Below are 13003 nucleotides of genomic sequence, written 5' to 3' on the forward strand. Positions count from 1 at the left end.
CTAAAACTCTCTAACTACAAGCGAGTATGTGGACCGAGTCGTGTCTGGGTGATTTGTTACTGTACAATACCAACTCGGTTTGCTTTTGAACAAATACTAGCAAAAAAAAAAAAAGAAAAAAAGCCCGGCTATAGGATTAGACTTGATGACTTTTTTGTCTGATGCCTTGAACTCCTTGTTTGTCATTTGATAAGGAAATTTACGCAAAACTTTATCTATTTGGGTGCTGGAAGGTTCAACCTTTTCAGGACAAAAAGGCCCACAGTAACACATAATAAGCAAATAATATCAAATTCATTTTTGGCAAGAACAGTCCAAGTTTTGTAATCTTCTTCAGACCAAATGGAAATCTACAAATGCCAGCTCTACGGTTAATATTTTACAGACAGAGGTAGGAAAGGGTATATAAGCAAATGCTTTCCCTTCAATCTTCCTAGCATTTCTGAGCAATTTAGCCCACATCATAATCTGCAACCATGAAGTGGGTAACATTAATTTCATTTATTTTCCTCTTAAGCTCTGCCAGATCCTGGAATCTGCAAAGAGTTGCTCGGGACGCAGGTAAGAAAGGATTAATTAGTCGTCTTTGCAGTCTTTGTTGTAGCAATTTAATGTCTTTAATGCAATTTCACGAACAATGCTTGCAAGCCTGATCCAAAGAGAACAGAAAAATTTGATTGACTTGAAACTAAGTGAAGAAGTCTTGAGGAGATGGGTAGAACACTCAGGACAACTTAACTTAACTGGGCAAGTAAGTTTGGTGGCGTCCCTTTGCAACATCAGTGTAGCGCATGAACAGAGGTTGATTATTCAGAATCTGTTACTTTCCGGCACGGAGAAAGCGGATGCACTGTGCTTTTGGAAGTGCTGTCTTTTGAATGGTAGTTCGTAAGCGAGCTCCTCACGAATTAAAGGCAACGGTTTTCAAACAAGTAGGTCAAAAAATCCAGAAATCTACATCTCGGTCTGGGCTATAAGGCAGCTAGCCAAAAACTCCGCATTGTGTCATTTCTCCCTGTATTATAAAACTTTAGACCGTGGTCAAATAAATATTTCTGCAGGCAGTCCTAGAAGTTTTTCCACTCATCTTTTTGATTTTTGTTTGAAACATGAAATTACCCAAATTTAACAAAACTGAGTTTTCAGGAGCTGGCTGGAAATGCCAGTAAGCAACAGCAAAAAGTCTTTAAATTACAATTTTCTGCACCGAAACCCTTATTATCAAAGCAGGTATATTCCATTAGGTAAAGGAATTACTCTTCATGTTTTCTAAATGCTCCTGAATGGTATTTCTAGAACAAAACAACTGCCCCATTCTAGCTCATTCATTAGCGTGGCCACATGCCTCAGTATCCGTTGGGAAAATCTTGCGGGAGTCTTCTCGCCAAGAGCGAGGTGTAACTGCTACCTGTGTTTGCTACCATCAGGACCGAGTGAGGGGACTTATCTGCTTTCCTTCTTATGAAGAGCACAGCTGATACGCACTGGGTGGAACAAGAATATGAATCAGCCAAGTTAATAATTTGGTGTTTAAAAAGAGAAAATTCTACTAAGGCTTGCTCTAATCAAACTGCAGCTGCATTCCTTTATTTGTAGTGTAGACATGATAATGTCGTCGGTTATGCAAAGGACACGTTTGCTAACCCTTAACAGTAAGCTACAGCAGTCGTTTTGAATATTTTGAATTAAGTATGTGCTTACAGAGGTAAATATTGTATTAGAATCCTAAAAATCACATGCTTGGGTTCCTTCAGAAAGGTTAGCGTGCGTAAGAGTTAGGTGTCTGCAGACAAACGGACAAGAATGGTCATCTGAGACAACAAAGAGTTCAAGGTGGCCTGCAGAAAGCTTTAGATTGAAGCGCCCAGAAAAGCAGTACAGATTACCCAGGATGGTGTACCCAAAGGTGGGACTTCACAAGCGCTCACCATTAGCTTGGGCAGTTCCAAAACAATGATATTACTCCCTTAAGTCTAAGAGCTGGGTGAACGCCGAACGCTTCTGAAAATCTGGCCCAAGGTGCCCAGAACGTATGCTTTAAGGGGTCTAGCACAGCCAACGTGACAGTGAGCGAGCATCATTGTTCTCTTTGGTTTTCTTCCTAGAGCACAAGAGTGAGATCGCCCATCGCTACAATGATTTGAAGGAAGAGACATTTAAGGCAGTGTAAGTGAACGTTCAGCTTACATTTTCTGATTGTTTTCCATCTCTGTTGATATTCGACAAAAAAGGGAAACTAAAACACACTGTGTGAGCTAGCGAAGAGCGTACGTGTCTCACTGAAGCATGACATTGAGTTAGCCTTCTTACTGTTAGTATACAAAGCCTACAAATATTTTAAGACCTGCAAAAGTCACGATGACTTTCTCGCTCTCTGGGAAAAGAGCTCCCCGCAAACCTTACGAGAAAACCTGCGTTCCTTATGTGAAAAGAAAATAGGCATGAGTCGTACAGTTTTGATAACCTTAGGATGGAGAGAAGTTATGCTGGATTGAGACATTACCAAAAAAACCCAAACCACCAAACTCAAAAAAACCAAACCTGTGACAGGTTTTCTGAGACAATTCAATGATTTTCTTTTGAAACTGGTTTTGGGAACGGCAGAGGGCCCCGGCAGGAACGTAACGACTTCTGAAAGAAGGCAGCCTGAAGATCGTGTTTTGTAACAGTGGCAAAACCCAGCTTAGTTTATGGCATTTGCGAATATGCTGGTAACAGTGGCAGAAAACTCAAATCACGGTCTTTTCTGTTCTGTTTTTAATCTATTATTCAAGACTTTTGTTCTTGGGAAGTAAGGTTAAAAACATTTTTCAGAAAGGAGGTGAGAAGAGGAAGGATATGGGATCCGGTACTACGCTCTTCGTGGTGCTCTGTTTACGCATTTGTGCACGTCATTTGAACAAACAATTTTGAATCCGGAAGCGCCTTCGACAATATTGACTGTTACGTTTCTTCCCTCCATGTTCCAAAATGTGCTTTATGTTTCAGTACCCTGATCACATTTGCCCAGTATCTCCAGAGATGTTCTTATGAGGGACTGTCTAAGCTGGTGAAGGATGTTGTTGATCTGGCACAGAAGTGTGTGGCCAACGAGGATGCTCCTGAGTGCACAAAATCACTGGTAGGCGGCGAATCCTTTGGTATTGTTTTTCTCCTCATTCTGTGCAGCTACCAGAATTGTCCTCCTTGAGGATTTATACCTGATCCTTTCAGGTGTCGCTGTTGTCATCGGCCAACGCTCAGATTTTAGTGCTGAAACAAAGAACTTGGTTTTGTCAGGTTCTGAAACTCTGCCTTTCAGAAGTGCCTAGATGATCTGTGGACCCATATACTGTGCCACACTTTAGCACCTTAAGTTTAGCATTGCCTGGAAATAAACATTAGCATTTAGTACAAACACCCCAGCTGTAAAATCCAGGTCTAATTCTAGGTATTAAAGTGACCAAGGCGTGTAGGTTTTCACACTGGGGTGACTGTGTGCTACTTTAAGGTACTTAGTTTAAGAAGTTTTAAAAAAACAAAACAAAACAAAACAAAAAAACCACACCTCCTCTAAGATCAGGTAACAAAAGAAGTTTGCAGGTACGTAAGGTCCCTGGATGTCTAGCAGGTTCGGCCCAGCCCTTCAGAAAGTTAGGTGCTTGTGTTCTTGCGAGCTCTAACGTTCAGACCAAATGACATGACTACATTAGTTCTCCCTAAAAGTTCCCCAAGCCGATCATCAAGTAGAACATCAAGTCCTGCTTCAATTCATCTGAAAATTCAGTTTAGTCATGTTATAAGTAAAAGGACATCACCGTCTTGCACAGAGTACTTTAAATTATAATTAATTTTCTTTTTCAGTAAAGCAGTGCAGCAGTTTTGATATTCGACCACATAAAATAAAACTTTATGAAGCTGTGTTGAAAACAATGGATTATTCTGATTTATGGTCTAAATCTTATCTGGTAAAAGTGTATTTACTTTTTAGTCTGGGTTTTCTTTTACAGATAAATAGAATGTACGTTACACCGTCTATAAACAATAATTCTGACCCTCAGCATCTCCCTTATAGCCCACCATTTTCCTGGATGAAATCTGCCAAGTAGAAAAGCTCCGCGACTCATACGGTGCAATGGCTGACTGCTGTGCTAAAGCTGATCCTGAAAGAAATGAGTGTTTCCTGTCCTTTAAAGTTCCCGAACCAGACTTCGTTCAGCCGTACCAAAGACCAGCTACCGATGTGATCTGCAAGGAGTATGCGGACAACCGGGTGTCATTCCTGGGACAGTAAGAAAAATGGCCATTTTGTACTGTTTAAGTATTTAGGCATGCAGAAGAGGGATGCCCGAGCTATACAGAGTGTGTGGACATGCAAAACATTTGCAAAAGTTGCAAGTATTCAACCTCATATCTGCACGTATAAAACAGTTGCTCAATCATTAAATATCCAAAGCTCTGATCACGTTTTTTCATTCCATGTTAGAGCAGGTTTTTCCATTCAAAAATAGGCTTTAAGAGATCACATTTTATAAATCTTGGGGGACTTTTTTTTTTCCCCCACCAAAAAACCCTGAAAAACCACAGTGTTTCCAATATTGATTTAATAATTTACTTGCTCCGGCTTCCCACTACCCCCGTTGTAATTGGAAAGGATGAAGAAAGATAACAGTAAAAAGAATAAAAATTGGCAATAAAATCTCAGTGAAGTGTCCATAGATTAATTTTTCACAGTCAAAATCAGAATTTTCAAGTATTTGACAATGCATTTTAAAAAAGCATATGTACATCAAACTAAGTGGCTGACAATATAAGGTGTTCATCCTTCCGTCATTGTTATTGAGTCCTGCTTTGGAAACAAGGAGATTTAGCAAAGCATTTCGCATTAGTAGGCATTGTGTTAGGAAAGTATTTCCTAACATTTCTAAACTAGAAATAAAAGTTATAGAAGCTGTAAGAGATTTAAGGCCATTTGCTGTTGTCATTGGAATCTGTAACTTCTGTTTTCCTCTTCCTTATAGGTTCATCTATTCTGTTGCAAGAAAAAACCCCTTCTTGTACGCCCCAACAATCCTCAGTGTGGCTGCTGATTACGAACACGCCCTTCAAAGCTGTTGCAAAGAGAGTGATGTCGGTGCTTGCTTGCATGAAAAGGTATGTCAGATTTTTCACTGTGGATGAAAACTAAGCGATTTGTCTGCCACATAAAGGTCTCTCCTGATCTTAGCAGCAATCCTCTTTAAAGCCAGAAGTGGCCTTAAAAGGCTAACGTTAAATTACGGTTTATAATTCCAAAATTGTGCTTTCTCATGGTGGCTTTCAGTAAGCGTTTGTATACGGCTTCGTAGAAACTAAGATGGTAAAAAAATTCATATTTTGATTTTAAGTGACAAAACAAAAGAATCAAACTGCAGATAATTACGCTTGTCTTCTTGTCCCTTCGCTAATACATTATCGGGCAGCTACGAGTACTGCGCAGACGCGCCGAATCCAAATAACGTGCAGCACTCGGGTGCTAAGGTATAGCGTATAGACTAGAAGATAAACGCCGATCGCGAACCGGTTAGGGCTGCCTAAGGAATTCTCAGTTGGCTTGGCTTTTCATCAGAGCTAACTGGACCAGAACCCGCTGTGTTTCTGAAGTGGGATCTTCAGATTTGCTTTTTTCACAGTCCATTAGATGTAATCGGTTTCACGTGACAATGCGCATCCTGTTACTATAGGCAGGCGCCATAAAAGAAAAAGCCAAGAAAGCAAGCGTGGAGCAGCAGTATTCTTGTGGAGTCTTCAAGAAGTTTGGCGAGAGAACTTTCCAAGCACTGTAAGTTCCAATCAGTTTTTTTTTAATAAGAAGTAGGCTTGTTAACCTAAATCCGAAACTACTATGAGAAGAAAACATCAGTATATATGATTCACTTTGATACGCCGAGTTTGAAAACTGCACTCGCGGTACTTCCTAGCATACTTGTGGCTGAGGACCGTTGTCCAACAGAATAGAGATCAGCGGGTCAGTCTTTCAACACCAGGCCGACAGCGATTTCTTAGCCTATTTATTGAAATGTAGAATTTAATTCTGAGCAGGTTTCTGCACAAAGACTGGACGCAAAGGGGAACCCGTGTATTCCAGGCTGATAGCGAGTACTAGTAAAAAGATCAGTCGTGAGAGTTACAGAGAAATGAAACCGTCTCTAGAACCAATCCAGAAGATGTAGAGTTAACTGGTGGAGCGTCACTCAGAACCAGAGATTACAGCGAGTTTAATCTACATTTTTGCCAAAGCTGCGGCCCGTTCCGATGCCTACGGCTTTTAGCGATAGGCACGTGGGTAATCAGCAAAGTGAGGTGCTGGTTTGAACCTTAAAGCAATCAGAGAGTCAAATTTGGCAGAATCACAGTTGTTGTCAAAAGTGCATTTTTACGATTCAGAAAGACTGTTGCAATTACTAAGCGGATCGCTTGCCTAAGCACAGAGAACTGCTTTCATTCTGCAGCTAGTCTAATACCCTAACATCGACTAGGATTACCTTACTGGATATAGTCAGCTTTGATTTAAAGGTTTAATTAGGACTATCTACATCTGTGCTAAGTAACCTAGAGATGCTTTACAGTCCCTCAAGAGCGATGGAGAATTCTAGGGCGTGATTCTTACATAAACAGCTCAGAGAGAACAAAAGAATCACAAACTTGTTTCTTTCTGTTTTAAAGGAGCACTGGGTTACTGGGGCAGGTGTCGATGCCCTTTTTTTTCTACCCACCAGAAATTAGATGAGAAGAATGAATGAGTTAAACAATGCTGATCTACAGTATCATAAGTGTTAGTGACTTGCAAGGTTTCTGTTCAACACGGAGCTTTAACAAGCATATTTTTCTTCTTTTCCACCTAGTAAACTTGCTGTCCTGAGCCAGAAATATCCCAAGGCTCCATTCTCAGAAATTCATAAAATTCTGAGTGATATTAAGGGTATCTACAAAGAGTGCTGTGAAGGGGACATGATAGAGTGCATGGATGACAGGGTAAGCTAAGCATTTTTCAAAAATGTTTACGTACTTGAAAAACGTTTAGGAAGACTATAATTTGTGCAGCTATTCATGCAGTCCAGGGAACTTGTACTCAACACTGCCGGAAGGTTCCTCGGCCACTGAAAAACTCCTGGCCAGCTCAACTGACTGTTACTGGAACTAGGTTTTGGACCAGTTCTGGATCTAGCCCTTTATGATCATAGAGGGCAAGGAGCTGTTACTTACAGTATAGCGTGTGTGTTTGGTTGAAATCAAAACATTTATCAGGGAGATTGTCTGATGGTATTTACTGACTTCGAGTCAATCGTACACAAAGCAAAAGAAAGCGGAGGCAAAAAGGCCACAATTTTTTTGCTCTCCTGTTATGCGTAATGCCGTTAATCCAGCTTTCCTGTCGTGCCCATGAACTCTGGAGAACAGCTTGCATGGGAGGATTAGCAAAACTGTGCAATAGCGACCCAAGTTAAATATTGCCTGTCTGACTGGAACTTAGACACGCTTTTTAAATCAGCCCGTGCCCAGTGCTGGCTTTACGAATCTGTGGGCTTTTTCATGTTTTCTCCTCTATCAGAGCTGGGCACCTGACAGGACTGACAAGATCAATCAGGCATCCTTGTGACAGACTACTCAATGACTTCCCTTGGCTTTCCAGAGTTTGTCTTCTCAAAGTTTCTAAGATCAGGGAGGGAAGAGCATTCTCCCTCGCGCCCGTGAACATCGTGCTCGATGTGCACAGGACAAGCGCATCCCTCCGATTATTTCCCTTTGTATGGAGACAGCGTTTCTTTAGGAAAGTGCTAAGTAAACAGGTGACCTGAATGACAAGGGAAGAGTCTGAAAAAGAGAGAGGAGATGACTTAATCTATCTTTAAATTATTATTTCATAGCTTGTCTGATAATATGTTTTAATTTTACAGGCAGAGCTTATGACCTATATGTGCTCCAAACAAGATGTTTTCTCAAGTAAAATCAAAGACTGCTGTGAGAGGCCAGTTGTGGAACGAAGCCAGTGCATTATCGAAGCAGATTTTGATGACAAACCTGAAGATCTTCCTTCACTAGTTGAAAAATACATACAAGATAAGGAAGTGTGTAAAAGCTTTGAGGCAGGCCATGACGCGTTCTTGTCAGAGTAAGTACCGCCAACAGTATGTGTGCTTGTATTTGAATGCTCCTGCAAATGGTCCTCTGTCTGTTCTGGACTACGACCTTTTGCACCGCTGCAAAAACCGTCCCCTCGGGTGTTTCAAGAGCATACGGAGAAAAGAGATGACCGTGTGGAAGTCCGATGTAACTAGTGTAGCTTCAACCCTAGTCGAACCCCTAGTTTCTCATTCATGCTTCGTGACTGTTTCTGTTCAGCGTTATCCTACTTATCAAAGCTGAATTAATCGGTGCCTTTCTTTCATTCGAGACCTTTGTGCATGCCCACATACATTATCTGCTTAAGAAGCATTCTGTCCTGGGCAACTATTTTGTTCCTCTCACATCTGCCCTGTTCGCAGACAACGGAACAGCCGAAAAATTCTACTGAAACCAGCAAACAGCATTCCAAGCTCATCGTCCACCTTACTTGATCTCATCTGAGGAACTGTCATTGTCAATTACCGCCTTGTGCGTGAAGAAAGCGGCACGTTATTCGGGAGCTCTAATTCTGTCAGCTTGTGTGTCTTTCAGGTTTGTTTATGAATACTCACGAAGACACCCTGAGTTCTCCACGCAGCTGATTCTGCGAGTTGCTAAGGGATATGAAACACTCCTGGAGAAGTGCTGCAAAACAGACAACCCTGCTGAGTGCTACGGAAACGCTGTAGGTGCAAAGCTTTGTTTGCAGAGAACTAGAACGCTTGGTCGGTACCTATCACGAAACGACGGGGTTGAGAAGCTCCTATGGAAGAGCAGACAGAAAGCGTTTTGAGAGACTAATCCCAGGGGAAGTTAGGGTTCTGATAGGAAATGAAGCAGTCCAGGGCCCCTGACAAGGACAGAGAGTTTTCTCAGATCACAGAGTAACTTCATTAGTCACCTCACGGAATTTCAGACTAGTCTCACTCAACTGCCTGATGCCTCTGTCTCTCAGAAGTGATTCTGCTTGTCCTGAAGACGATGATTAATAGCTGGTTAGCTGAATTATTCTGTATATTTGAGTATACATATATACTGCCTATACTGAGTATGGCCGCTCATGGATTACGATGGGAACCTGCACGGCCAGCTCACAGAGAGACGCCTAAACTTGGGTCTCCTGATCTTCAGCCGAATCGCACACGCGTCACAGCACAAGCTGAGTCACTGACAGCTTTGGCCAAGGGATAGAAAGAATGTTCCCCTCACGGTTGATAATCCTGTACTTCAAAAATACTCAACCACTTTAAACAAACGAACAAAAAAACCCTATTGTCTAGAAAGTAAGTCCAATGGGTAATTAATTTAAATTAAATTTCCAAAATCTTGCTGCCTTTTTAACGGAATTTCTGTGAGAACTTAAGATTCATGTGAGCATCAAGGCCTCCCTACGCCATCCAGGCTATACGGAAGCAATCGGCCTTGCAAAATGGGTATCTTATAGCTAATAAGATTTAGAAGAGGTCAAAAGGTATATTTGTATGACTGTTACCAGGATGTCCTGCTCTAACGTTACGAATAAATTTATACTTGATTGCAGCAAGAGGATTTGAACAAACATGTCAAAGAAACTCAGGATGTTGTAAAGACAAACTGCGACCTTCTCGCTACCCACGGCGAGCCAGACTTTCTTAAAGCGTAAGTACTTTCTGATAAACGTTCTTGAGCGCAAACAATGATGCTGGCTGCTTTGGGCAAATTTATTTGGTCTTCGCTTCTATTTTCACTTCAGCCGTCTAGCTCAGTAGAGCATTCTTCCAATGTGAGCAAACAGGCATTTTGATATGACTTTTTCAGACTTCTGATCCGCTACACTAAGAAAATGCCTCAGGTATCAACTGACACCTTGCTTGAAATTGGACAGAAAATGACAGGCGTTGGTACTAAGTGCTGCCAGCTTCCCGAAGACAAACGCCTACCTTGTTCTGAGCGATATGTGAGTACCTTTGTGTATTCTCTCTTCTTCTCTTGGAGATTTCTTCTGTTCTCAAAAACGTTGGATTCTGGTGAGATAGCAAACTCACAATGATTTGTCACCAACCCCAAGCTAAGCATCTACCTAACGGAGTTCGAAGTCTGTTCATTTTTAATGGACGTGAGAACCTAAATAGTTGTCTGATGGTAGCTTGTGAAAATTGTAGCTAAACGTTGCTCTCCCTCAGAACGCAACAGTAAGTCGAGTCTGCGGCAGCTTGCGTTTGGAAAAGCTAAACAGTCTCTTAAAAAACCATACCGATTGTAGCCCAATGGACAGACTGTTTGCAGAGCAAGAAATGCCCGACTCCAGGAATACGTATTTATTTGAAATTTTAAGACCATGCCGTTTCCGAGCAGGTGTTTAGATCCGACAGCTTCCACTTCCAGCTACGCTACTGTGACACGAACACCGCATATTGCTTCTGTTATTGTAGCAGGTGTAACTCACGTTTGTCCTTCTTTCCTTCTCTTTTCAGCTGAGCATTGTGATTCAGGATATGTGCAGGAGACAGGAGACCACACCTATAAATGACAACGTTTCGCACTGCTGCAGCGACTCCTATGCTTACAGGAGACCGTGCTTCACGGCCATGGGAGTAGATACCAAATACGTGCCTCCGGCATTTGACCCTAACATGTTCAACTTTGATGAAAAATTGTGCACGGCTTCTCCTGCTGAACGGGATTTAGGGCATATGAAGTAAGCTACAAGAAATACCTTGTAGAAAACCTTCTCAAGTGTAACACTTAAGGGGGGGCGCAGGGCAGAAGGAAGCTACAAACCCCCTGTTTTGTCACCTGACTGGGACTTCACTAGCGACAGAGAGAAAACCAGATGGAACTACGTGTTTGTACTGAGCTGGTCAGTGCATAACGTCATGTTTTTCGGAAGATGTAAAACAGGGTATTTTCTTCAACTAAAATCAGTGTCTTAGCTGACCAGTTTCACGTAGGTCCACTGCCAGTGCAAGTCTGAACATGTACTTCATTAAGACAACAGACAGATCATTTCAATAATTTTTTTCGCACCTGTAACCGGGATCACAAAAAGCCAACAGATAGTTGTGGTAGACTGGGAGTTTGGAGCCACAAACAGGCACCGACTCCTCTAGCCACGACAAAAAAACCCTCATAAATGAGCTGTACCTGCATAAAACGGCATATTTAAAATGGGGAGATCAAACTACAACAGGTAGTGTTAACTGTGTATTGTGGCTTTGTTTTCAGATTGCTTGTCAACCTCATCAAACGCAAGCCCCAGATGACAGAAGAACAAATAAAGACAATTGCTGACGGTTTCACTGCCATGGTAGACAAGTGCTGCAAGCAATCAGATATTGACACATGCTTTGGGGAAGAGGTATTTCCTATCTCCTTTCAAAAACAAACAAACCAACCAAAAAACATGTACAGGAAACTGGAAGCTCACTAGGAAACCAGGCACTACAAAAGTGGTTCTGCAAAACTGCTACGGTTACTTGTCCGTGTGCCCTAACAACAGATTTGCCTGCAGGGCAGAACTTGTATCTTGACTGTACGGGTTATAGTCATTGAACAATTTCATGTGGAAAGGTTGTCTGGAGGTAACGTAGTCCAGTCATCTGCTCAAAGGACGGCTAAATTCTCAATTGGATACGGTTCTTTAGGGCCTTCTCCAGAAGAGTTGAATATCTACCAGCTGTAGTTGAAAAATACGTATGTGTAGAATTTCAACTGTCTCTCTAGCACACGTAAGCTTCCTTTTGTGCTACAGATCGTTATAGAACTCTGAAGGATTACCAGTAAGAAGTGCACCTGGATCAATTATCAGAGACGCCTGGCAAATACAGATATATTGGCAGGGGGAGTCCCGCTGATTGTGTCCTACGAACAGTCATTCCATTTTTTTCCAAACTCATCAACCACAAATATATTCATTCATTCAACCTTTACTTGTCTCTGAAATAACCACAGGAGACGTTTATCTGTAGCCATATTGCTGAGCAAGCGCAAAGCGTTTACAGGAAGCATAAGTGACAGTTTCCAACAGCAACCTCATTATCATTTGAGGCCCAGAACTGTATTACTAATATCTTAAACTGCTTCTTGATTGAATCCTTTTTTATTTATAACCAAATATTTATATATTATAACCAAGTATTGCATAGCTAAATATATTAGGAGGACTTAGGAAAGAATTATTTTGTCTCTATTTCACTCTAAAAGTTTATTTTCTGCCTTTGCAAAACTGAAAAATACCCAACGTACAGGAGCACACAGATTGTAAGGTTAGGAAGCACCATTAGAATTACCCTTCGAACCGTAATGCAGACACAAGTTTAAGTTTACACAAGTTCCTGCTCAAGCACTGCATACTTTGCTCCCTTGGTTTCTCTCTCACAACCGTTTGTATTCCTTTTTCTAGGGTGCAAACCTAATAGTCCAGAGCAGAGCCACATTAGGAATCGGCGTTTAACACACGGTAGGTAACGGCAATAATGCATATATATATCAGGTCATCTAGCTAGCTAGCTAGCCCTCTCTGCCCACCCTCCCACCCATTGAACTCCTTGAACTCAAAAAAGCACCTAGCTTCCCTTTAACCACCAGGCGTTTGCTTTTTCTAAGGGGTGGTTTACTTTCTGCCATTACCCAGCACACAGAAAGTTGAAGTATTGCTAGTACGCTACCATTTTACAAAATAATCCTTTCTGTTTCTCCGATCTAGGTTGCCAGTGGGAAAAACACGACGAAAAATACTTCTGTGTAACTTCTCCCGCCCATTACCTTTTTTCCTTTGGTGTAGAATGAGTATTTCATAAATCTTCACTGTTTTGTCAAAGCACATGCTTTTCCAGAAACTTTTCAATTCTATTACTTTGAAAAAAAAATGAATAATAAATAAAAGCTTTATACATCTGCA

At 41.5% G+C, this 13003-nt stretch overlaps 1 protein-coding gene across 1 annotated transcript; it reads left to right on the forward strand.

Annotated features, from left to right (window-relative positions):
• The first annotated feature begins 476 nt into the window (after window positions 1–476).
• ALB (albumin) lies at window positions 477–13003 on the forward strand. The gene is made up of 15 exons (XM_050895956.1): window positions 477–561; window positions 2106–2166; window positions 2989–3121; window positions 4055–4269; window positions 5001–5133; window positions 5703–5800; window positions 6864–6993; window positions 7917–8131; window positions 8677–8809; window positions 9665–9762; window positions 9922–10060; window positions 10578–10801; window positions 11329–11461; window positions 12506–12562; window positions 12809–13003. Exons 1-14 carry the CDS (start codon window positions 477–479, stop codon window positions 12554–12556), a joined length of 1848 nt encoding a protein of 615 aa, XP_050751913.1. The 3' UTR covers window positions 12557–12562; window positions 12809–13003.

Source organism: Gymnogyps californianus, chromosome 4 (assembly GCF_018139145.2).
Source record: "Gymnogyps californianus isolate 813 chromosome 4, ASM1813914v2, whole genome shotgun sequence".
Classification (NCBI taxonomy): domain Eukaryota; kingdom Metazoa; phylum Chordata; class Aves; order Accipitriformes; family Cathartidae; genus Gymnogyps; species Gymnogyps californianus.

Excerpts from the sequence above, each read along its gene's own strand:
- ALB (XM_050895956.1), top strand. The coding sequence starts at position 477 with ATGAAGTGGGTAACATTAATTTCATTTATTTTCCTCTTAAGCTCTGCC. Across the intron at positions 2,167-2,988 it reads GAAGAGACATTTAAGGCAGT|TACCCTGATCACATTTGCCC; the intron begins GTAAGTGAACGT and ends TTTATGTTTCAG. Across the intron at positions 8,810-9,664 it reads CTGAGTGCTACGGAAACGCT|CAAGAGGATTTGAACAAACA; the intron begins GTAGGTGCAAAG and ends ACTTGATTGCAG.